General features: G+C 37.4%; 1 protein-coding gene across 1 annotated transcript in view; it reads left to right on the top strand.

Moving 5' to 3' along the window:
* Nucleotides 1-3,601: 3,601 nt before the first annotated feature.
* The window catches only part of LOC134650088 (uncharacterized), a 34,737-nt gene continuing 14,549 nt past the window's right edge, over nucleotides 3,602-23,789 (top strand). The window contains exons 1-2 of the mRNA XM_063504917.1: nucleotides 3,602-4,145; nucleotides 8,964-9,464. Coding sequence (XP_063360987.1) covers nucleotides 3,942-4,145; nucleotides 8,964-9,464 — 705 coding nt within the window. The 5' untranslated portion in view covers nucleotides 3,602-3,941. The remainder of the gene's footprint in view (nucleotides 4,146-8,963; nucleotides 9,465-23,789) is intronic.

The following is a 23,789-nucleotide window of genomic DNA, read 5'->3' as shown; positions in this document are numbered from 1 at the left end:
AACGAAAATCACATGCAAGTTCTGGAACCGTCTAAATGGGACTTTAATAGTAACATATTCAGTGCCGAAAACCCGACTGTCGGGTATTTTATGATTTCGTTCCCAGGCCGGACGACCCCATAATCGGGATCGTGGTACTACAGCTTTATATGACGAAATTTTTGTGGCCTGGCGCGGATGTCTTGTTTGGCTGGGCGACAATGAATGTGTTAACTCTGCTAGGCCTTGGCAAGCAACAGTGTATAAAGTGTTGAACGTTAAAATGCTATGAAATATTGACGTTTACAGAGAAGCTGCCACGCTTTGTAGCTTGTAATGCGGTGCTGAGTTGGCTTATACGGACTATCCGACCAACGGCGCCAAAAGGTATGGTGATCAACTTTCCTCGAGCGAAAGATGTAGAACACGCAATTAAAGGGTGTGTTGGAGGCGCCCTTTTCTTTACAGCTGACTGTACTGATTTGATGTAAGACACTTTGCAAAATTGCATAATTTCCACATGTAAATTTTTTGAAAACAATCCATAATTTTGTATAGGAACCTACATTATCCATTCCTTCTTAAAATTTCCGAGATATTTTCCAACATTTTCAAAACTTTCCGCAACTTGCACATCTGTTTACATGTCTTATATTTAATTTAATTTAATAATAGCTATAAATTCACTAGCTGTCAGCAAGTACCTTCGTCTAACTGTAAGTAAAAAGACTCGCACAGAAAATACTCGCCTATCGTTATTCCCTAATCGCCTTTGGTCGGACAAGCTGTAAATTAAACAGTATTTCTTTTCTTTTATTTTTTCAATAAAATTTTCCTGAATTTTCCTATAACTTTTCCAACTTTTTGGAAACTTTACGCAATCTTATATTAGGTACAATCAATAAATCTTTGATAATACTGAATAACTCGTGTATAAACTGATAAAGATTTTTCAATTAAATAAAATGAATTGATTTTATAATTATAGAATTAGAAATTTTATTTGTGACAAGAGTTGTGTAGGTAATTAATACGGTTCTTATTTTTACGGCTACTTTTTTATGTACAGAGGACAGTTGCGTTGAATTGTGTAATAATACTTATTAAAAAATATCTGTTGATAATTTATTTTATTTTATCAGTTTGATACCTTTAAGATAATGCACGACTGTGACGCCCTCGTTGCGTGGTCAACAGTCAATATGATAATATATAGGTAAGTATGATAACTATGTATAACGAATGTACATATTCTAGTCAAGAACCTCACCAACTATTGCCTAGGGGGACGGGTGAGATCAGTGGTCGCGTTAAGGCGTTTACAGACCTTGTAAGTAACTAATCGTCTTTGCAAATCGCATGCGATTTTAGATAACAATCAGCCTCCCATTAGGTGCAACGAATTCAATCGATCGATCAAATGCCGCAATGTAACGCAATTCGCATGCGATTATCGGTGAGATGTGTAGAGCAGAGTCCGTCCTCATCATGTAGTTGAACTACAACTACCTACCGCCAAAATCATGGAACAAATATGCATCCGAATGCAAGAAAGACATAAGTATGTACTTTTAACCGCCAGATGGCGAAGTAATATCCTCCTAAGGCCCAAGGTCCTACCCATAGTACTTATTAACTTTCTTATTCAGACCCAGGTCCTACAACAATTGTGTAGTCATAGCGTACTACGGTCCTACCAGTAGGACTTAATAGAAAACCCATCATTTTGTTTTCAAATTTTGCGCTTATCGAAATTGGCGTGTACGAACTTCTAAAGGACTGTTTTGTTTTGTCTGTGAGCCCTTTAACAAGTTCGTAAAAAAAAATCAAAGTGCTGTACGAGGTGCTGTATAAGTACAATAACAACTCTTTTAAGTACTTGGGTCTGAATGAGTATAAAACAATAGTACTACTGGTAGGACTACGGGCCGTACTGACTACATACTCAATTTTTCGTTGGGCCTTAGGAGGATATGCCGTGCTCCCAACGCCAGGCGATCGCAATTATTTAAGCGAAATTGAACTTTACGGAGTCCCGCGTAAATCCCTATTACATTGGCGAAGTTGTCGGCTGTAGCCGTCGTTGGCGTCCGTGGCAAGACTTCGATGACGGCCACAGCCGACTGTGGCGGTCAATGGATGACGATTAATCTAAAGGATGACTCACGTTAGACTGGGCGGAGTTTCCGGAACAATGACAGGTGATCACGTGATGCTTTCCATAGATAACAAAGCTCTGGCCCGGACACGGCCCGGTCTAACGTGAGTCATGCCATAGAAAAAAAATAGATTGCTCACTCCATACATCAGTTTTGGTACCAAAAAGACTATTATTTTCAGTCTACATCTAGCATCGAGTAGCGGAACTATCAGTACTCCTACTTGACAACAGATGTAGCACCGACCGGAAAGTCTTATGCTCAACAACATAAGACTCCAAGACATAAGTTCCGCTACTCGATGCTAGATGTAGACTAATGAAAATAATAGTCTTTTTGGTACCAAAACTGATGTATGGAGTGAGCACTCATGTCTTACTATATTTCTCTATGGTCATGCTCAAGTCCCTTGCTCTGGGCAATTAACCATGCAATAAGCAATAACACAATGCATAATAAGGTATTCCATCACGGTACCCGCTGGTTCTACGCCCAAGATACATGTAAGCTTTATTTACGTAATTAGGGACACAGCAAACAGCAATACTACAGAATGAGAGATGAATATCGTTATCTCATTCTAACAAATAACTTATGTAAGTAAAACTTACAAGTGTATCTCAGGCCTAATTCCATTCACTTCCTTTAACCCGGACCTTCCCCGGTATGAACTTGTCTACATTACTCGTATGTAGGTAAGCTAGTTCCCAGTTTAATTTGATCCCGAGCTTCTTAGGAACGATTAATAAACGTGGGTCGGTTTTATGCTGGTCGGTATGTAGCGAAGTGCTGCACTGTATCTACTCAATCTACTCATAGGTCCGTATGTAGCAAAGTTCTGTAATATCAACTCAATCTTCTCTTACCTATAGAAATAATTCAGAGCTGAACATGTACCTAGGTACTCTAAAAAGCAAAACCTGGAACTAAGAAAGCGCCATTCAACTTAATCCTGCTCTTAAAGTTCTCTTAATTTTATTCACCTAAATTCCATCTTACCCCTATGGCCCTATCTGACCTAGTTGACCTGCACCTAATTGACATTTAAGGCAATTATAGTAAGTATCGGATTACACGATGTTCAACTATATCAGTTAATTCCCATTTGAAATGGTTTTAGTATAAATACGATACTAACTGGATTTTACTAAATAATACTTATTGGTGGAAATTCAGTTCGCCTTTATTTCCGGCAATGCAGTTCTGCTCTGCAGCTACCTATTTTCATCTATAACTACTAAGGAAAAAGGTGCAATACGTACATTATTTTAGGTCAAACGAGGCAAGGTGAATTTTTAACATAATAAATATGAATATCGACTTAACTCTACCATCCTATCAATTAATTGAAGAAATACACATATTTATCGATAGATGGCGCTAGCTTAACGTAACATATGGTGTGTAACGCAGCCAACAATGAAATACCTTTGTAATAATCAGTGGCGTCAGTGGGGCAGGAGTTACTGAAGAGTGTGAAAGAGACAACCTAGAGTTAAAGTTTAACGTATGCGCTTCGTAAATTAGTCGTTATTTCATGTTTTGATAGTGGGAAGTGACAACTATGCGCTCATTTATCTACACGAGTTGCAATTGAACGAACAAGTTAGACTCGTTACACGGTTATTTTAACGGTGTCCTGCGCGATGTGTGAATAAAGTGATAATTAAATAAGTGTACGAAGAAATATATGTGGCAAATGATTGTTAACAAGCACGGTGATGGAAAATTGCGTTACGTGATAAATTCGTATAAACAAACCGGTTTTCGGTCAGTGATTGCAGTGTCAAGTGAATATTTATCATGGCGTTTTCTCTAAATAAATTGAAGAACTTTTTGAATACAAATCGGGACAGTCAGCTGGCTGGGAGTGGGAGCCTTGAGCCAGAAATAGGGTTCAAATTGGCACTTCACCCCATCTCCAAGAACTTGTACGTGACGGTCATTGGGGCCCGACACCTCCCGTCCTTATTTGGGTTGAGCCGCGCACATGGATATCTTGTTAAGGTAACTTCCAGGCATTGTTTTGGTATGTAGCGGAACTTAGCGGAGTTGGAATTTCAATTGTTTCTCTGGGCACGAAACAGTTACGGTAAGTTTTCAAGTTAGAACTAAATCTTGGCAAAACGACGAGCCAATTGCAGAAACTTACTCAGTTTAACTCGCTCGCGTGTAGTAGACCTGCGATTAATAGGCACTTCTAGCATTTAATTCAGTCCTAAATAATAAATAGAAAAAAAAGCATTTAATTCAAGTACGTAGCCGTTAGTAATAAGTATTAATTGTGTATATTAATATAGGTACTACACATATGTATATTATGTCAATAGGAACTTTATCTTACTTAAATACTTAATTACCTACTATTAGTTATGTAAAAATATGAAATTATGAGTGATTTACGGAATTACCCGAATACCCTTACCAATACTTTCAACTACCAGTGTTAGAACAGTTGTAAACCTATGGTAAATTAAAATTAATAGGTAATTAAGTAAAACCACAAACAAGCTGTACACAATTGAACAAAAAGCGACGATGATGTAATCCAGTCATAAAACAATGGAATTAAATGTAGGTACGGCAAGCCACATCCGTTATTCGTTTTCCAGCAACGGGCAAAAATTTCCGTCTATTCCCAAAATAAATTTATAATCTGTCATGCAATTTCCGTCAGTAGTAAAAAGCACAATTAAAAAAAAAATGGGTAATCGTCCCATAGAAAATTTGAATTTCGCGCCTTTTTGTATTGACAAAGTTGTTTGACCGGCTATAAATAATGCATCTCGCTCGTAGTTTGTTTTTCTGGACATTTTCGCTGTTTGCCATCATATACTTAGCTGGTCAACCAAATCTTGTCAGTAAAAAAAGGCGCGAAACTCAAATTTTCTATGGGACGATATCCCTTCGCGCCTACATTTTTCAAATTTGCCGCCTTTTTCTACTGTCAAGATCTGGTTGGCTAAGTATAGGTACGTATGTTATGCCTAGGTATTTTGCGTGCAACACTAAACTAAACCTAATTTACTAAACCACTACCCCAGCTCCTCGACGAAACCCAGCAAAGTTAAAAAATCTCCGTCGTATTAACTACTTACTCACTTGTAATTATATTAGCGCCAAGGAGATACGCTGCAAGTGAAGTCAAAATAAGATCAAATTGTAAAGTTTGAAGAGCCCTTCTAAGTAGGTTAAATTGAAACAAGACACGAATCTAATTATCAAACCCAATCTAATTGCCAACGGCCTCGCGTAATTCATTAATTCTAAACAAAAATATTCTGACCACGGCATTCAGATATTTTTAGCGCCTCAGATACCTAGTCTAGTAGAGTAGAGAAGAGTTAATGTTTGATATGGATATTGTAGAAGGTAGATACACAATGGGCCTGTATTTTTTAATTTTTTTATGCCTTTCTTATTCCAAACCTTCAGATTATATTAGGTAGGTAGGGTTAACCTAACCTAACCTATACGTAGGTACGAAATTTCCGTTATTTACGTAAGTACTTAACCGTTTTCTTTTTATGTTTTTTTTTTCTTTTTGGAGCAGTTATTTCCGAAAATATTCATATTATCCAAAAAATTACTTTGGAAAACCCTTTGTTTTGAAAACGACCTATCCAACTACACCAAAGACCATAGATACAAAGCGAAAAATAAAATTCCTCCCAACTTTACGAAACCCTAAAAACGGACAAACTTTACATATTATTATGACCTTTTGGTGCAATCGGCCCTTAATGGTATACATATACAAACATCAAGATAGATATGTATGTAGATGAATCTCATCTATACCTAAACAGGTAAACATCTATTTCTTGTGCAACACCGAGGAGCATTGAATTAATTAAAGATGGCCCCTCATGTTGCCTCTTTAATAATTACCTACCATAATTGCTCATTCAACGCCGATTAATTGGATGCTAGAGCTGGACTGTTATTGCACCTGTAATGTAGTATGAAGTAAAAAGCGCAAAAGCACACTTCGCCGTTATGATAGTAGCTTTAGTTGTGGTTTTCAAGCGGTTTTAGTGTACATGGTTTATTAGGATTTTACAGGATATTATTAACTTACAAGATAAAATATGAATAACCTATAGTTGCCTGGGGCATCGTCCCCAGGACGCTTGCTGCGTTTCCCGGTTTTAGTAAATATTTTTATAACATTCGACCCCCTTTAAATGGTTATAATATAAGTAGGTACCTAACCTACCTATTTTCTGGTTGATTGCATTTTAGTTGAAACAAAGCCCCATGAATTGCCTATTGCGCTTTTTATACGGCTTGATTTGACTTTTTCTAACAACTGTATTTGTTAGAAAAACAATACACTCCTTTTTTGGGCAGTTGTGTAAAAAGTTATAGTTCTAGGACCTAATTAGGTTGTCTATTAGGTACTAATACAATTCTCCCCATGGCACTTTATGCAGTAGACTTTGAGATTATTTAATGAGGTTAAATAGTTAAAATCCTATGATTATAATGGTTACAACTGAACCTTTCTAAAACCTTACATCTGGGTAAAAATTAACTATTCAATAAAATATCTAACTAATGTGGCTTGCCAGATCGAAAGGTGCTATTATCGTATATCAGAGCGGCCAAGGTGCTCACAAATATCTGAGCACGCTTCTATTGTCAACACGTTAGAGTGCTTGTTCAGATATTGTGAACACTTTGGCTGCTCCGATATAGGTATCTACTCTACGAAGTGTACGAGTATACACACCTACTGCTAGAAAGAACCGCATCCGTATCATAATCGTAACTTATATTTAATAGATTTTTATTTTTACTGATCTTACTCTTCAAATGTTTGCAGACCCTTAGGGATTAGGGGGGATTAGTCGAAGACCTTGAGAAATAAAGATATGCAACTCACTACGCACTGTATAGCAACCAATATTCCTTGTCTTTATATAGAAACAAATTAATTTAAGAAGGAAATAAGCCTTTCTTCCTAAAATTTCATTTAAGGAAGAAATCGGTAGGTAGTACCCAAAGGCCAACGGAACGGCGTCGGAAAACATCTACTATTGAACATTTTGGTTGCATTGGTTATCACGGACTTATCTCGTCGTTAATGTTATCATCGCTTATCTTATTGGCAATTGTAGAACCGTTATGCTATCGACGCTCATGTATGGTCTCAATTGGAGGGTGATAATTGTCGTTATCTCTCACTCTTACTCTTTAAGTGTGAGCGAGACATGACTAGAGTACCTAATTACTCTATTATTAGTATAGTCACAGAATAAATAATAGTACTAAGTACAGAAGATTCACTCTCTAACAAAACGCGTCTGTTACGATCAGCACAGATATGGCCGCTAGGTGACGACAGCGCCACGCGCGGCTTATGGTTTTCCCCAAAAGTGGGGCCGAACGGATGTACGTACTTTAGCTACCTGTAGCAAAGCGACGAAATCGCGGAGTGAGACACGCCTGGTATAGTGAATCAGTGCTTTAACAAAAATATAATTAGAAACGATCTCTTTGCTTGGTAATAAATGTTATTAAAAGGCAGCAAAGGCAAAACGTAGCCAAAAGGAATTGACTCCACTCTAATCATAGGAAGAAATTGGAAACAAAAGGACGAGATATGCGAAAACAACATGTTTCAATTAATTGAATGTCGTCTACTAATGGCAATTATTTGAAGTAAACATTATATTTTTTAAGTACTTAAACATATAGAAATTCTAAATGTTACAGTATTGTTAGATACAATGTCATGTAATTTATTCATTTTATGAAGTCGGTATGTTCAATATTTTTTTATTAATAAAACTCACAAACACACAACTGAAAGAAAAAAACCGGCCAAGTGCGAGTCGGACTCGCGCATGGAGGGTTCCGCACCATCAACAAAAAATAGAGCAAAACAAGCAAAAAAACGGTCACCCATCCAAGTACTGACCCCGCCCGACGTTGCTTAACTTCGGTCAAAAATCACGTTTGTTGTATGGGAGCCCCACTTAAATCTTTATTTTATTCTGTTTTTAGTATTTGTTGTTATAGCGGCAACAGAAATACATCATCTGTGAAAATTTCAACTGTCTAGCTATCACGGTTCGTGAGATACAGCCTGGTGACAGACGGACGGACGGACGGACGGACGGACGGACAGCGGAGTCTTAGTAATAGGGTCCCATTTTTACCCTTTGGGTACGGAACCCTAAAAAATATCAAATTTTAAAGTGACTTGCACCCTGTGGGCCCGTAGGTATAATAAAAATAAATAGACACTACTCGCAGTGGATTTAGTGCGCACCAATTAGCATGAGAAATCAAAACCAGGACTATATGGTGACTTAGGTGAGGTTATGACTCATTAATAATGAGTGAGCATTGCACTCATATAACTGATAAGTACATAATTACTTCGGGTAAAGAGCGTATACCTAAACTCTCAGACGGTACGAAATCCGAAAAAAGTAATAAGATCACATGAGAATTGAGATGCTGGTCGTAGGAGGCGCTCTTATGATCGTCTTTTGTTGCGTTCTGCATATCTAAGGACTCTATTGTCTGCGCCAAATTAGACGCATTTCAAAGAAAACTCGATTTTTTGCTTCACGATTCATTTCTTTCTGGTATGAATCTAGAAAATAATTTGATTTGCCGTAAATACGGCATTATTTATAACAATAATGCAATGATTGTCTTTTTATTGCGAATCTTGTCTGAGATGTTCTATAATTAAACCTTAATTTGAAAACCATGTCATCAAAAAGGCTAATAGATATTTAACTTTTACTAACCTTGCCATAACTCCTTTATTATCCCCGTTTATTAAACATTCCGATTTAATTTCAGGTCAAAGTGTTCCCGGGTGAGAGCAAATTCGAGAGTACCCTCCAGGAAAGTTCATGGCCGGTCTGGAACGAAGACTTCAAGTTCCAGCTGAAACAGAAAGATGTCAAGAAGCCAGACAAACCCGATCTTCAAGGACTAGTTGCCGGGCATTTCCTGTCTCTCACAATATACGCGCTACTCGAGCCGCCCAAATCAGAATCGGACAGAAGAAAAAGTGCAAAAACGTTAGACAATAAGAAGAATTCTAAAGTAGCAGACCAAGAAGAGCCAAAAGCGAAAACTGGGTTTTTAGAGAAGACATTTGGTAGTTTCAAATCGACTAAAGCCGAGGCGATGGCGCAGAAATCTGTTCTGGAGAAGAGAAGGACTGTCGGAGCAGCGACGTGGAACTTCGATTCGAAGCTGTTCCAGAATGATCTGAAGAATGGGTTAATTGGAACTCCGGACATATGGAGGCCAATTAATGCGATAGCGAGCGGTCTGGCCGCCACCGACACGAGAGTGAGTAACTATGTTAATTCTTTTATTGCTCGAATAGTTTCCAATGCTTACTTCTGTATGTTGTTTTTCTCTGTAGCCTCGTTTCTCATAGTAATTTTTAAGGATATAATACAGGATGTCCCAAGAAGTAGTGATATACTGAAGCTGGGAGGTAGAGGACCTAGAGGGCTATCTGAATCACCCCCATGTATGTTCCGCGATTTTTCGTATTTTCGGAGTTATGATTTTTTTTAATTTTTCACCTATCGCCGACTACGATGAGATTTTTATTTATGGTGATATGGTGATATATTATTGCGGTAGATGCTTGATTTTTTTGTGTGCTAAGCTGATAGATAGGCCAATTCAGTATGGTAACATTTACTATCGTTAGATCTTTGAATGGAATTAAAAAAAAATTAATGCCAAGAAAGATAAAATTACCCAGTATGTTTTATTTTTTTAAGCGCCCTTGAAGTTGTGAACATACTGGGTAATTTTATCTTTCTTGGCATTAATTTTTTTTTAATTCCATTCAAAGATCTAACGATAGTAAATGTTACCATACTGAATTGGCCTATCTATCAGCTTAGCACACAAAAAAAATCAAGCATCTACCGCAATAATTCACGTCACCATAAATAAAAATCTCATTGTACTCGGCGATAGGTGAAAAATTAAAAAAAATCATAACTCCGAAAATACGAAAAATCGCGGAACATATATGGGGGTGATTCAGATAGCCCTCTAGGTCCTCTACCTCCCAGCTTCAGTATATCACTACTTCTTGGGACACCCTGTATACCTAGCTGGGGAAACTATACAGATTTTAATTATACTTTTCATACTTTATGTTAACCAAACATATTTTAGAGACCATTAAAAAATTCAGATGTGGTAAATAAAATACAAATTAAACGCAATTAAGTCCTGTTTCAACTGGAATTAATGCACCATCAAATTGTAACGTATTACCAGCAGCTGGGGTAGTCATTAAGTAAATATTTTTCTGCACCAACGGATTTAGCAGCGTGCGTGTGATCAAAGACGGCGCGAGACAAAATAAACAAAAACAAAATAAATTGTTTAGGTAGATTCCATAATTGAGTATACACAATATAAAACACACACGAACTTATTTGCAACTGCGTGGTACACACTACACACAGCGCACACACGCAGCGTGTACCTCTTTACGTAGGTGTATTTGGCACACAGAGATATTACGAACATATTTCGAACCTAACCCATGATAAAAATACCGTCAACATGTTTTAGCTTTGCTTTCAAAGTATATTGAGCCCTGGGACTGAAAAAAGTTAAAATCGTATAAACACGTGCAGTTTGGCACGACAACATCATTTTATGTGGAACGATATGCGAGATAGTAGCCGTTTAACTTTTAGGTATCCAAAAAGTCACTGTTCTAAAATAATGTGCATAAAATCTATAATTATAGGTTCGTTTATAACGATGGCATACGATGGTCAATACAAATACGACACAACTCGCAAAGTATTTTTGAATATGTTTACTCAGCATCAATAGAAGCAAGCGGAAGCGACTACTTGTCTCAGTCGGTTGGTAAAGCAGTTGCGCGGTGATATACTAGTAGAAGTTAGCCAAATCTTGGGCTTAAAATTAATATAGTTATACACTTTATCAATATTTACTTAACATAACAGCATACCTAATACAAATCATCTTCATGCAGCCAAAGTCAACTTCATTCAATATCACATTCTCTATTGCTCTTCTATAGGTATTCGTGATATAGAGATGCAGATAACAAAATCACGGCAGGTCCTCAAATCATAATAAACTTCTTATCAAATCAGTTTAACGATAGAGTACCAAAATACCTATAATGTTTAAAGTCAATTTATAGGAATTGTAGAACATACCAAAATTTTATCTAATCAGCAGCAATTAAATTCCTCAATTGGTAAGGTGTGGTCTGAGTCATCGCATACGGAGATCGAACTGAGATGATGAGTTCAGACGGGCGTCACAATAGAATAGCTTTGACCTCGGCCACTGCAATCACTGCATACCTAATACCTACCTTATAATTATGTACCTGTAAGACGTCATATTTATGCGGGCAACTGAGTTTTTCTTTAAATTATTATACTGAAATCATAAAATCATTATCGTTGGTTCGTGAGCCAAGGCTGTGTGCTTGTGTTTTTATCTTTAAAACGAAACATGCATTAGTTAGATGTAGGTACGTGTTGTTCTAGAGTCAAGACTCAAGATGTTATTTTACGATATTTTTAAGTCGTCGTTGTTAGGTTGGATTATTTAGGACTTGTACGTTTTTACTTTTGATCTCTACAAAAGGATTGTTTCGAGTAGGGTTTTGAAACTTAAAAAAGATTGCGGCAAAGTTTATACATACGACATACTAGATATCAGTTAATTAAGTTATAAGATACATGTGTTTAATTACTGGTCGAATGAGGGTAAATAATAGTACATTATTGTCGAGGTTCGGAAGTAGCTACTTGCAGGCTGAGGATTCGTTTTAAACGGACGACCTTGGGAGTCCGTTTAATTGAATCCGAAGCCAGCAAGTAGCCTTCCAGCCGAGTCATATATAGTGCTTTTCTCAAAAATGGTGCAAGAAATAGAAATATTTTACAGAAGCAACGTTCAAATTTTCACAGAAAAAGGTAAAACCATTAAAAAGATTTGCTTGCCGCCATTAAAAAAAAAGAAGTGTATTTTCTGCTGAAAATACGCCAACCTATTTGAGACACCTAAATAGTCGCGGTACCAACATTAAGCCTGTAACAGGCTATCGCACCGCACCGTGACCTTGGAGCGTCGCACCCGTAAGTGAGAGCGAGAAAGAGATATCTATTTCTCGCTCTCACTTATGAGTGCGACGCTCCAAGGTCGCGGTGCGGTGCGATAGTCTGTTACAGGCTTTATAATAATAAGTGCTGATCATCTGTTTGGCTGTTTAAAGGGACCTATGCCTTCATTTGATATGGGCATTTAAAGTTTTAAAAAGTTTGGAACTCGTTAAATAATGGAATTTGTATGCGACATTGCAGTCCCGAAATCGAGACTGCAATGTTTTTAACTTTTTAATTTTTTGAATGACCATAAACAACGCACTTCGCGACCTATTTTTTAACCGGCAACGTCGACTTTGCCGTCCATTTTTGAGAAAAATTATATTTACCTACCTAATAACTCACCTTACGGTCATCAAAGTTTGAGCGTACACAAAGTAGGTTATAATGACAAAATTTAAATAATAGGTACTTAATAAAAAACAGTTACTTGGTTCGTGTAGGTACTTAACCAATATTAATTTAATTAACTTTGAACATAATTGATGTAAGTAGCCAAACAATAGGTACTTAAACATAGACGTACAGATACAGTTAATAATATGTTGTATAGCGCAGTTGCGCGGGCGAGGTATTTAAAAATAGATACCTATACTAACAACAATAGAATCCCGTGTAGGTATATTTTGAGCACCTCCTCCACGTATCTTCTAATCTCCCTTTGATTACTCTTCACAATCAACCAATACCAGTCAATTACCTACTTACATGACATAACAAGAAAGCAATGCATTGTACTTATCAGTTTTTTCTGACCTTGCGCGACATCGTAGTTTGATGGAAATGATCGATATTGTAGGGTAATTGTGTCAGATACCGTCCAATTATAGGAGATGTCTACTTTGAAATGCTGAAAAAAAATATTTAAGTAGTCTTACTTAAATGTGCTATATTTGTTTGTATTGCTCATATTGTCTATTTTAGGTTAATATTACGTGACCTTAAATAATATTTACGGTTTATTTCATAAAAAATATATTATGAAAAAGTAGGGTTATTTCAGTTTCCGTCCGCCTGTGAGCTACTTTTCGTCCACGTATGAGTCAGTTTTCGTCCACTGTATGAAAAAGTACTGTAGGGTGCATTATTGCATTGAAAATCAATTATACCTATCTTTATTTTTTGTTTTTATGTTATATAGATAATTCTTAGTTAGTTACTAGCTTCTGCCCGTGACTTCGACCGCGTAGAATGGTTATTTTCGTGATAAATATTTATATATATTTCCTTCCTCAGGACTCAGACCGACAAACAGTGTTACATTCGCATTTATAATATATAATATCAATATAATAAGGAATCATTTATTTTTAAGCTATGTACGTTACTAGTACCGACTTAGTTTTGTTGTATATAGGGTCGTTGCGTTAGTTTTCATCAACTTATCGGAGCTGCCAGAGTAGCTGGACAGTAAAATTTATCATGAAATACCCACTTAAATATATGATAGTTATTTGTTTTCTTGTGTTAATTTATGTATAGGAAAAACGAATGCAGATGCATTATTAAGATAAACACCAGTTATAATTATAATACCTACCCACTTTTAATTTATTAATTACAGATATTTAACTCGTTTTTCTTAAATTACTAACAATCTAATACAATCTATTTATCAACTTTAGATAATATTATTATTTGAGAAATTCAGAGTCTCAATATACATGGTCATTCAATAATTTATTTTTTTGTAGGAAAAGATCTCTATGTATGGTCATAGTCGTCAGGGAGTTCATTCTGAATTAATTAAGTGACCATAGAGATTTAGGCACTGAAATTCTTTAGAAAAACAGCTCGTGTCGTGTATGTGCCTTATAAAGAATTTATGATAAATAATATGTAAAATATTAATGTTAATAACAGCATAAAACAAATTAAAATTTCTAACACTAAAGGCGTTATACATTTTAACAAGCCATTGAATTAAAAACTATATTAAAAGAATACAGCTATAACAATTAGATAGCCACACATAAATCTAATTATTATTTAGCAAGCACAACCTATTAACCACAATAGTTACATTTGTATGGTTTATCTTTTATATCATGATAGGCCTGCCCTTGAAATACTGTGCACTTAAGGTGGTACCACCGAGGACAGAGGTCACAGCCAATGTTTTTATCTTCGTCTTCTTCTACATCAGAAATTAAATCATTATCACATTCCGAACATCTTATTTTTCCAGATGCAGCTGTTGGAGTCATATGATTTTGTTTTCGAACTCTAGGCGTATTTCGTGGCTGGTAATCTTGTTTTCTTGTTTTTGATTTTGATCCTCGTTTATGTTCGGAATTGCTTTCTTTTAATATTTTTGCTCGTTGTTGTTTTTGGACGCGTTCTAATTTTCTCTTTCTGGTTTCTTCTTGTTTTAAATTTTTTATCCGTTCACGCATTTCATAATGCTCTCTCCAAGCAGCTGAGGAAATCGCAGCGGGAATTTTATTATTCGTTGACTTTTTAGGGTATACACGATGGTCTGGTAAATATAAGTGGCGCTCAAAAGGATCGATTAGTATGGACTCGTTAGTTGAGGTATTTGATGTTGCAGTTGGACATTCCATTATTTTCGAGTTGGCGCGTTGCTCGGGACTATTAAATGATGGTGTTTCAAACTCATTTTCAAAATAAAATTGATTCTCTTGATCTATTAAAGCAAATTCAGTTGGATCTATATTGTTACAATCATTCCACTCTGTTTCTGTATGACCTGTTTTTGCATTGGTAAGTATTTCAGCTGTCGCTAATGCAACAGAAGATGCTGCTTCTTTTTCGGTGGCGTCGTCGCCGGATGAAACCAGGTCTTCTGTGGCTGTCATTGGTACTTCAAGTGGGATTGAACGCACAGATATAGATAGATATAGATATAGATTTTAATGATATATATATTAGTATATATATATCATTAAAATCTATACATTTTGTTGGTGCCGCGCGAACCACCGCTCGCATGCCGAAACACCGGTGGCGTGCGTCCAGTCTGTGGCCTCATGTGTGGAATTGTGGATAGACAAATAACTTGTGGATAGACTTTAATGAATCTGTACCCGTACCACGAGTTGTTTCGTTAGCATCTGCGTGAACTCAATCGCATTCCCTCTCTATAGCCATTGATTGAGTAAGATGTGTAAAATCAAACGAAGGGGTACGTTTTTTCATATACATTACCTCTCTATTACAATCAATTCTTTTTGCTATAGTAACAATACATCAGTGCGAGCGAGATGGACTGCGATCGAGTTTACGTAGTCACTAACGTAAACGTCAAGTTGGCGTTAACTCATGGTGCGGCTACTGTTTTGGACGACAGCGGCGACGGCGGTCGTCGCCCGCCGCCCTGCTTGCCGCGCCGCCGCCGGTCGCGTGCGTGCAGTACCCGGCCTAGGTGAAGGTGCAGCTGACTGTTGCGGCGTCATTATTTCCGCCGCTGTATCTGATGACAATTTCCTTGATAAAATTAATGACGGAATGAACGTAATAATCGCGGCAGTAGTACGGCGGTGAACGTCATTTATTTTATTACGGAAATTGACAGATACAGCAACAGTAATGCAGCTGCAATTATCAGTCGGACGCCTTCCTTAACCCTGGCCACAGACAATCGGAATTTTCATTCGATTTCCGTATGGAATGACATGTGGGAACGGGACGTCGCTCTACAAATGCATAGCGCTGTCTCGCTTACACATGTCATTCCTTACGGAAAATTCCGAACGTCTGCGGCCAGGCTTTTAAAAATACAGTTCGGATTCAGGGCTTCAACCGCGAAAATCGAAGTTCGCAAATTGCGGGCATTTTTCTCTGTCACTCTAATTACGCCGTCATTGGAGTAAAAGAGAAAGTGCCCCGCAATTTTGCGAATTTCGATTTTGGCGGTAGCCCCTCTGACTACACCAGCATTATTGCAGCGTGACAATACTGCCGACTGCATTATTGCTGCAAATGTCAAAAATCCATGCAGCAACATGGGTTTTGACAAATGCGACAGTAAGGCCAAGCGCGCACCACGACTTTTTGTCGCACGATAATTTAGTCGCAGAAATGTAACGTATGTGTTTATATGTCAGTGCGCGCATATGCGACAAAAAAATCGCAGCGATTTTAAAATTGTGATTTGTCACATTTTTCCGCGACTGCTCGCGACGCCATTGTCACAAAGTGAATTGCAGCATACGGAGTTGTATGGCCCCGCGCGCACTGCGATAATAAAATCGCACCCCGGACCTCAATCGGCATTTCGCTCTCCAAGAGTCAACATATCGGAACCTGCTTCTCCAATGGAGTCACAAGATGAGACGCTAGATGTTGACCGTTTAATTATAGAAATAGAAGGAGATCACCTTTGTGGTATAAATACTCAGTCATACAGCGATTGCATATTGTTTCACGCCTGGCGACTGGTACGAAATCCATGTCGAGAATGAACAAATCGTCGACTTTTCATCGCAGTGCGCGCAGTGAATTTTCTGCGATAAATTACAGCGCGATTCTAAAATCGTCTCGCAAAAATTAAAATCGTGGTGCGCGCTTGGCCTTACAGACGCCCGGACCGTGACTTTGCGGTCCGGCGCACGTTCGATCGTGTGTAAGGTGATCCGCCGTATGTACGTCCATTAAAGCCGTGTAACAGACAACCGCACCCATGAGTGAGAGCGAGAAAGAGATGGCTTTTAAGGACGCAGTTTTATAAAGCCCCACATTCACACTCCTACCGTGTAGGCCGCCTCGTAGTCCGCCTCGTTGGGTAGGATTGTGTATGGGGGTTGTGGACTACGAGCCGTCCTACAAACGGCTAAACGGTAGGACGGCTCGTAGTCTACAACCCCCATACACAATCCTACCCAACGAGGCGGACTACGAGGCGGCCTACAAGGTAGGAGTGTGAATGCGGGGCTTAAGTGAGAGCGAAAAACAGATACTTATTAAACCAGCATCCACACGGCCTGGTACAGCTATCAGTTCATGCTGTAGGATATAGAGCGAGATAGGGAGACAATTATATGTCTCATTCTTGCAGGACTATTTTGTAACATCGTGTAAATACTGCTTAATAATCATAGACATTTCAATTATTTTAAAGCCCGCTCCACACTCGTGCGCGAGATATTAAGGAGGGAAAATCGTAAGATTTGACATTTTTTATATTAAGATTCGAGTAATGCTTGATGCTTAAATAATTAATTGCCTATTTTAACTTATTTCCTCGCATATTTGGGGCAAACCACTATGCTCCGGTGGGAATAGCAATTCGTGGAATCGTCTCATTGTCGGACTCAGTTCAATTCTTTCATTTCGTCGAACAAAATCGAAACTCATCCACGAATTGCTATTTTCGCCCTCAGTAATCACGTAATAATAAATCTCGTCTACACCACTCATAGTACATGGACGGAAACTGAAACAATATTTAAAGCTATTTTTAGTTTTCGACCACGTATTTTAAACATGATTTTAATCAAGCAACACTGACAAAATCGTGGACGAAAACTAAAATGTATAATCTTATAAGCAAGAAACATCATTTTAAGAGAAAATATATAGTAGTTTATAAGTCTTTTGAAGTAAAACGATCATAACAAATACTCACCTAGCTGTTCCCAGAGGCGTATTTACAAATTTGGCGCCCCGGGCCATTTTGATTTGCCGCCCCCCTTCATCCGTTAACAAGCATACGGGCCGCCTGATGGTAAGCAGTCACCGTAGCCTATGGACGCCTGCAACTCCAGAGGTGTTACATGCGCGTTGCCGACCTTTTTTTAAAAACCTATACACTCCTTTTTTTTCAGTGACGATAAAGTATTTTATTTAAGAAAAAAAACCTGCAACAAGTACCTTTGGGGTGTGAAAAAAAAAAAGCGGCCAAGTGCGAGTCGGACTCGCCCATGAAGAGTTCCGTATTTAGGGGATTTATGTCATTTATGACGTATTAAAAAAAAACTACTTACTAGAACTCGTTCAAACCAATTTTCGGTGGAAGTTTGCATGGTATATAAGGTACACCATATATTTTTTTCAGTTTTATCATTCTCTTATTTTAGAAGTTACAGGGGGGGAGACACATTTTACCACTTTGGAAGTGTCTCTCGCGCAAACTATTCAGTTTAGAAAAAAATGATAAACCAATCGTTTAACGAAGGCGCTTTCCCAGAACTACTCAAAATAGCTAAAATTAAACCAATCTTAAAACCAGGCGGTACTGCAAATAATCCTAATCAATACCGACCTATTGCTCTGCTACCATCTGTGTCAAAAATTTTTGAAAAAACTATGGCAAATCGATTGTATAACTTTCTCGAAAAATATAATATCTTAGACCCAAATCAACACGGATTTCGAAAATGCCATTCAACAGCTTTAGCAGTATACAAATATATAACACATATTTTAGAGAACTTAAATATAAAACAATATAGTATAGGGCTACTCTTAGACATGACTAAGGCATACGACAAAGTATCCCATGAGATCTTACTAGCTAAACTCTACGGCCTGGGAGTACGCGGCATGGCCCACAAATGGTTTCAATCATACTTACAGAATCGGAAACAATACGTCCAAATAGATTATTACGACCATCAGAGCCGTGATATTACGAGCGCAAACTCTCAACTACGTCAGACCACTTGCTCCCTCCCTCAAGGCAGTATTTTAGCCTGCACCCTATTCTTAGCGTACATCAACGATCTGCCTAAAGTTTTAGATAAAAGTACAAAATGTGTCATGTTTGCAGACGACGTCTCTTTGCTATTTAACGCTACGGACAGTACCGAAGCCAACCTAAAACTTTCGACCCTCTTACACACTGTCAAAAAATGGCTTGCCGAGCATAATTTAGACATAAACCTACAGAAAACAAAAATCATTCAATTTAAACCGACACAGAAAAGACCATTAGAACTAGAACTACAAATAAATAACAATACAATAGAAGAGGTTAATGATTTCAAACTATTGGGTATAACTATAGATTCAGGGCTAAACTGGAAAGCGCACGTCCAAGGTCTTAAAACAAAAATAGTCAGATTTATTTACGCTCTTGGCATACTAAAAGCAAACACGGATTTTGAGTCGGCTTTATCGGTATATTTTGCATATATTTATTCTGGCCTCCGATATGGCGTACTTCTCTGGGGTGATAGCACAGACGCCAAAGAAATATTCATTTTACAGAAAAAGTGTATACGAATCTTAGCGAATGTACACATTCCTAACAGCTGCAGGCCTCTTTTTATCAAATATAAGCTGTTGACACTACCCTCAATATACATAATGGAGGCTGCACTTTTTGTCAGACAACATACAGAACTATTCCCACCGAAAATCGATACGTATAAAACTAGAAGCCAATATAGAAATAAGCTGTTAGTGCCAAGATCTACCTTAGCTATGTATAAAAAAGGACCGCAGTACAAATGTATACAAATTTTTAATAATATCCCTAATGCTATCAAAGCCGAACCAGATGACAAAATGTTTAACACTAGACTAAAAACCCTGTTAATAGAAAATTGTTATTACACAGTCAAATCGTTTCTCGAAGATAATACGCTAGATAATAAGTATGACATTGAATTAATTTAGGATTTTATATATTTTTTTTTTTTCAATTATAGCTTGACCTACTAGTACCAACAATAAATCTACTATTAACTATACGATTAGAAAAGACGTCCGGAAAATAAACTATACTATATTTTGACAAAATAATTCCATTAACTATTTAATATTCCAATTTATTTATTGACATTATAATCCTGAATTAATTTATGTGACTATGTAGATGCTATTTTATTAAATAATTGGTAACTTTAAATGATTATGTTATATAACCTGATAGAATCGTATAAAGTCCTATATAACTGTAAATATAAGTACCTACTATTGTGTGCCCTTACAGGGTGTCATGAACTGGCCTCTTAAATTGTAACACCTTATTATGTACATGAGAATGCAATATTGAATAAATGACTAAATGACTAAATGATATTAGAAACCTCAATATCATTTTAGAAGACCTATCCATACGTCCCATACGATTGATGAAAAAAAAATTTTTCAGTTTCAGTTCTAAGTATGGGGAACGCCCAATAATTTTTTTTCTATTTTTGTGTGAAAATCTTAACCTTTTGAACGCCAAACGGCGCCTCCATTTGCCGTGCCACTGACGCCACGGGGGTAAAATTTAGTTTTGTGAATAAATAATGCCAACCTAAAAGTGGGGTGTTTTTCAGTAGATTTTCATCAAAAAACGATCGACGGCAAATGCCGTCTTTGGCGTCGTTGTCACGATTTTGCGTTGACGTCAATTGCCGTCTGTGGCGTTCAGAAGGTTAATGCGGTTCACAGAATACATCTACTTACCAAGTTTCAACAGTTAACAGTTCTTATCGTTTCGGAAAAAAGTGGCTGTGAGGCTGTGACATACGGACGGACAGACAGACGGACAGACAGACAGACAGACAGACAGACATGACGAATCCATAAGGGTTCCGTTTTTTGCCATTTTGCTACGGAACCCTAAAAACTAAACATTTACCATTTACTCACATAGGCATTTACATATATTGTTTTCCTATGTACAAATTGGTTGACAAAATCATCAATGACGCTGTCGTAATTTAAAACGTTTGTCAGCTCAGCTTCTAAATTCAGGCGCTCTTCGCTGATAGTGGAACGTAGATAATTTTTTATTCTTTTGAGTGCAGAAAATGATCGTTCTGCACTGCAATTAGTAACTGCGGTGCAAAGAAAAATACGCAATGCAATTTCTACATATGGGAATGCTTATTTAAGGCCCTTATTTTTTATGAGTAAGCTTAGTTGCCTTAAGCTCATTTTATTTTCGTAGGCGGCCAAAAAGTGTTTTAATAAAACACATTCGTCTACCGCGAGATCTAACGGGGATACTGTTTGAAGGTTTACGGCACTCCTTCTAACTTCTGCCTCAGATATCGTGTCTAATTTACCTAAGAAGACAAAATTGGCCGTCACTATACGTCGTATGACGTTTTGCGCTTCCTCAACTCGGCTAACAACTGATCACAAATTGGGAAAAAGGTATTGACTCGAAAGTGGTCACATCCCTGTAGTAACACTTCTCCTTCGCGACTCTCGTCATCAATCATCATGTTTTTTCCTCTTGATAACTCTTTTTTGGTTGTGCTTGTAGTCTTCGGTTGAATAAATTTAATTAAGGAGTCATAAAGGTTAGAAACAACCTCCAGGTCTGAGTCAACCCCTTGCAGAACTTTTGAAGCTATGTTAAATTGCTTCAAAATAGCTCCCCAAAATTCTGACAAGATGGCCGTTTCCAGGGAATTTAGCTCTTTAATCAACCCTATAGCTTCATTTTTCATTAACACGGTTTGGTTGCCAGAGTCACCCTTTATGGCTTCAAGGGTTGGCGCTAGCAATTGATTCCAGTCTTTGTTAAGACTGGAACAAGCATCGTCCCTTGCTGACCATCTCGTCTGTGATAAGCTCTTTAAAGTTACGTTTTCGGGCGTGGTCAAAAAACCTTGTAGAATTTTTGCGCGGTCTGTTGACGCTGTAAAATAAACGTACAGATTCTGCAGCAACCCGAAAAACTTGGTAGCTTCTACGCAACTTTCAGCTGCCGAGGTGCCAACGAAGTCTAACGAATGTACCGCGCAAGGCACGTATGTCGCATATTAGCACTTTTCTTTTATCTTGACCGGAGTACTAATACTTATTGAACGAAAATGTTGCTTAATATAGGTACTTGTTGGTAGATATTTTAAGCAATTAGTGGGGTTTGAAGCGTTCGTTTGTTTATTAATTATTAATTTAAATGTCAATTAAAATATAATAAAAAATATAGCTAAGTTTGATTATAAAAGGCGCCCAGAAAAAGCCGCGAGGGAACGGCTTCGCCGCCCCCCCCGCGGCCTGCCGCCCCGGGCCATGGCCCCCTTGGCCCTAGGGTAAATACGCCCCTGGCTGTTCCAGTTACCGTCCGTGTGGTCGGAAACTAAATATTTTTCAAAATTAGTATGTCAGTACTCGTCCACTAAATTTATCAAAGATTATTATGAAAAAACTATAAAAAACACTTAAAATTGCGTTTACTATACTTTTAAGTTGCAGTATGTGCCAATAACGTAACTTAAACTAGTTAAATTAATTAATAAACTTACCGTGAACATTTGCCGCCAACACTTTTTTTTTCTTGCAAAATGACGTTTTCAAGCTCTGGATGCAATGCCGCCACTTACATAATTTTTTTTAAAGCCGCTATTTGTCAAATAACACTTTTATTTTGGTAAAAATATTGCTTAGACATTATGGATTGCAACAAATCCAAACATGTGTGAGAAGGCTTGTTTATATTCAAATTTTCCGCAATTCTTTGTAGCAACTCCGCCAAGTGGACGGAAACAGGCACTGGACGGCAAACAGACACAATTACCCTACCTACTTAGCAACTTATCTTCGTCATCGAACAAATGAATGGCCGCCAGGAATTCCGTTCAATTTTCAATTTATTTATTTCTTTAGTTAATATACACAGATTAAATTAATGGTCATGTCAGTAAGTATGGTACAAATTCACAAGTGCATAAGTATTCCGCCACAATAAGGCATTGGCATACAAAATATTAATCTTAATTATATAAATAATAAAATCTATGTCAAAATTACAATCTTAAGAGAAATAATTTAAATTTAATCAATATAATGATTATAAGCTACAACCTATCGTACCAATATTAAAAAAAAACTGTCAAGGAATATAAAGACCTGAATCAGGCCGTGAGGCCTCATTAAAAACGATTTAAAATGTTGTCTAAATTAATCAATGTTATTGCATTGTTTGATGTCGTTATTTACAGCATTGTGTATTTCGATTCCATTATTTTGTTATTGATAACCCTTGATAGATAAAAACTATTTACTTGTGTCGTCGTTGAAATATTAAATCTATTGACGACGATTCTCAAATCTTCAAATAGGTAACGTATAGTAGGGATAAAAAGAAGTGAATTTTTGGCTTGGACCCTAATCCCTTAAACAAAGCCATTGTATTCTTGAGCACTGTGGTTGACTGTCGAAAACACGGTTGCCTTACAAACCCGTAAATAAAATTTGCTCGAAAAGCGATTTTATCGCCTTATCTCTATGGTTTAATATTGTTCGTATCTAAGAAATTAACGACTTTACAAATTATGACATTGCTTGTTATCGCCCTTCTTAAAAATACAAGAATTATATCCCCAAAACATGCATCTATACTTCTAATCCAGGGGTTGTTCTAAGATGTAAATATTTTTGACTGAGCAATAATTTAGATAACATGTCGTCTCACCTCACCTTGCTTCTACCCCTCGCTTACCGTAGCGGATTGAGCAACGTACCGGAAAGTAGCTAACGAACCGAATATGTACTTATAGTTAGTTAATTAGGTGGGTATGTTGTAATCAAGCCCTGAAACACCAGAACATCTAGGTTTACCTAGTGGTCT

Source organism: Cydia amplana, chromosome 8 (genome assembly GCF_948474715.1).
Source record: "Cydia amplana chromosome 8, ilCydAmpl1.1, whole genome shotgun sequence".
NCBI classification, from domain to species: Eukaryota; Metazoa; Arthropoda; class Insecta; order Lepidoptera; family Tortricidae; genus Cydia; species Cydia amplana.
This window is presented reverse-complemented; position numbering and strand designations above follow the sequence as displayed.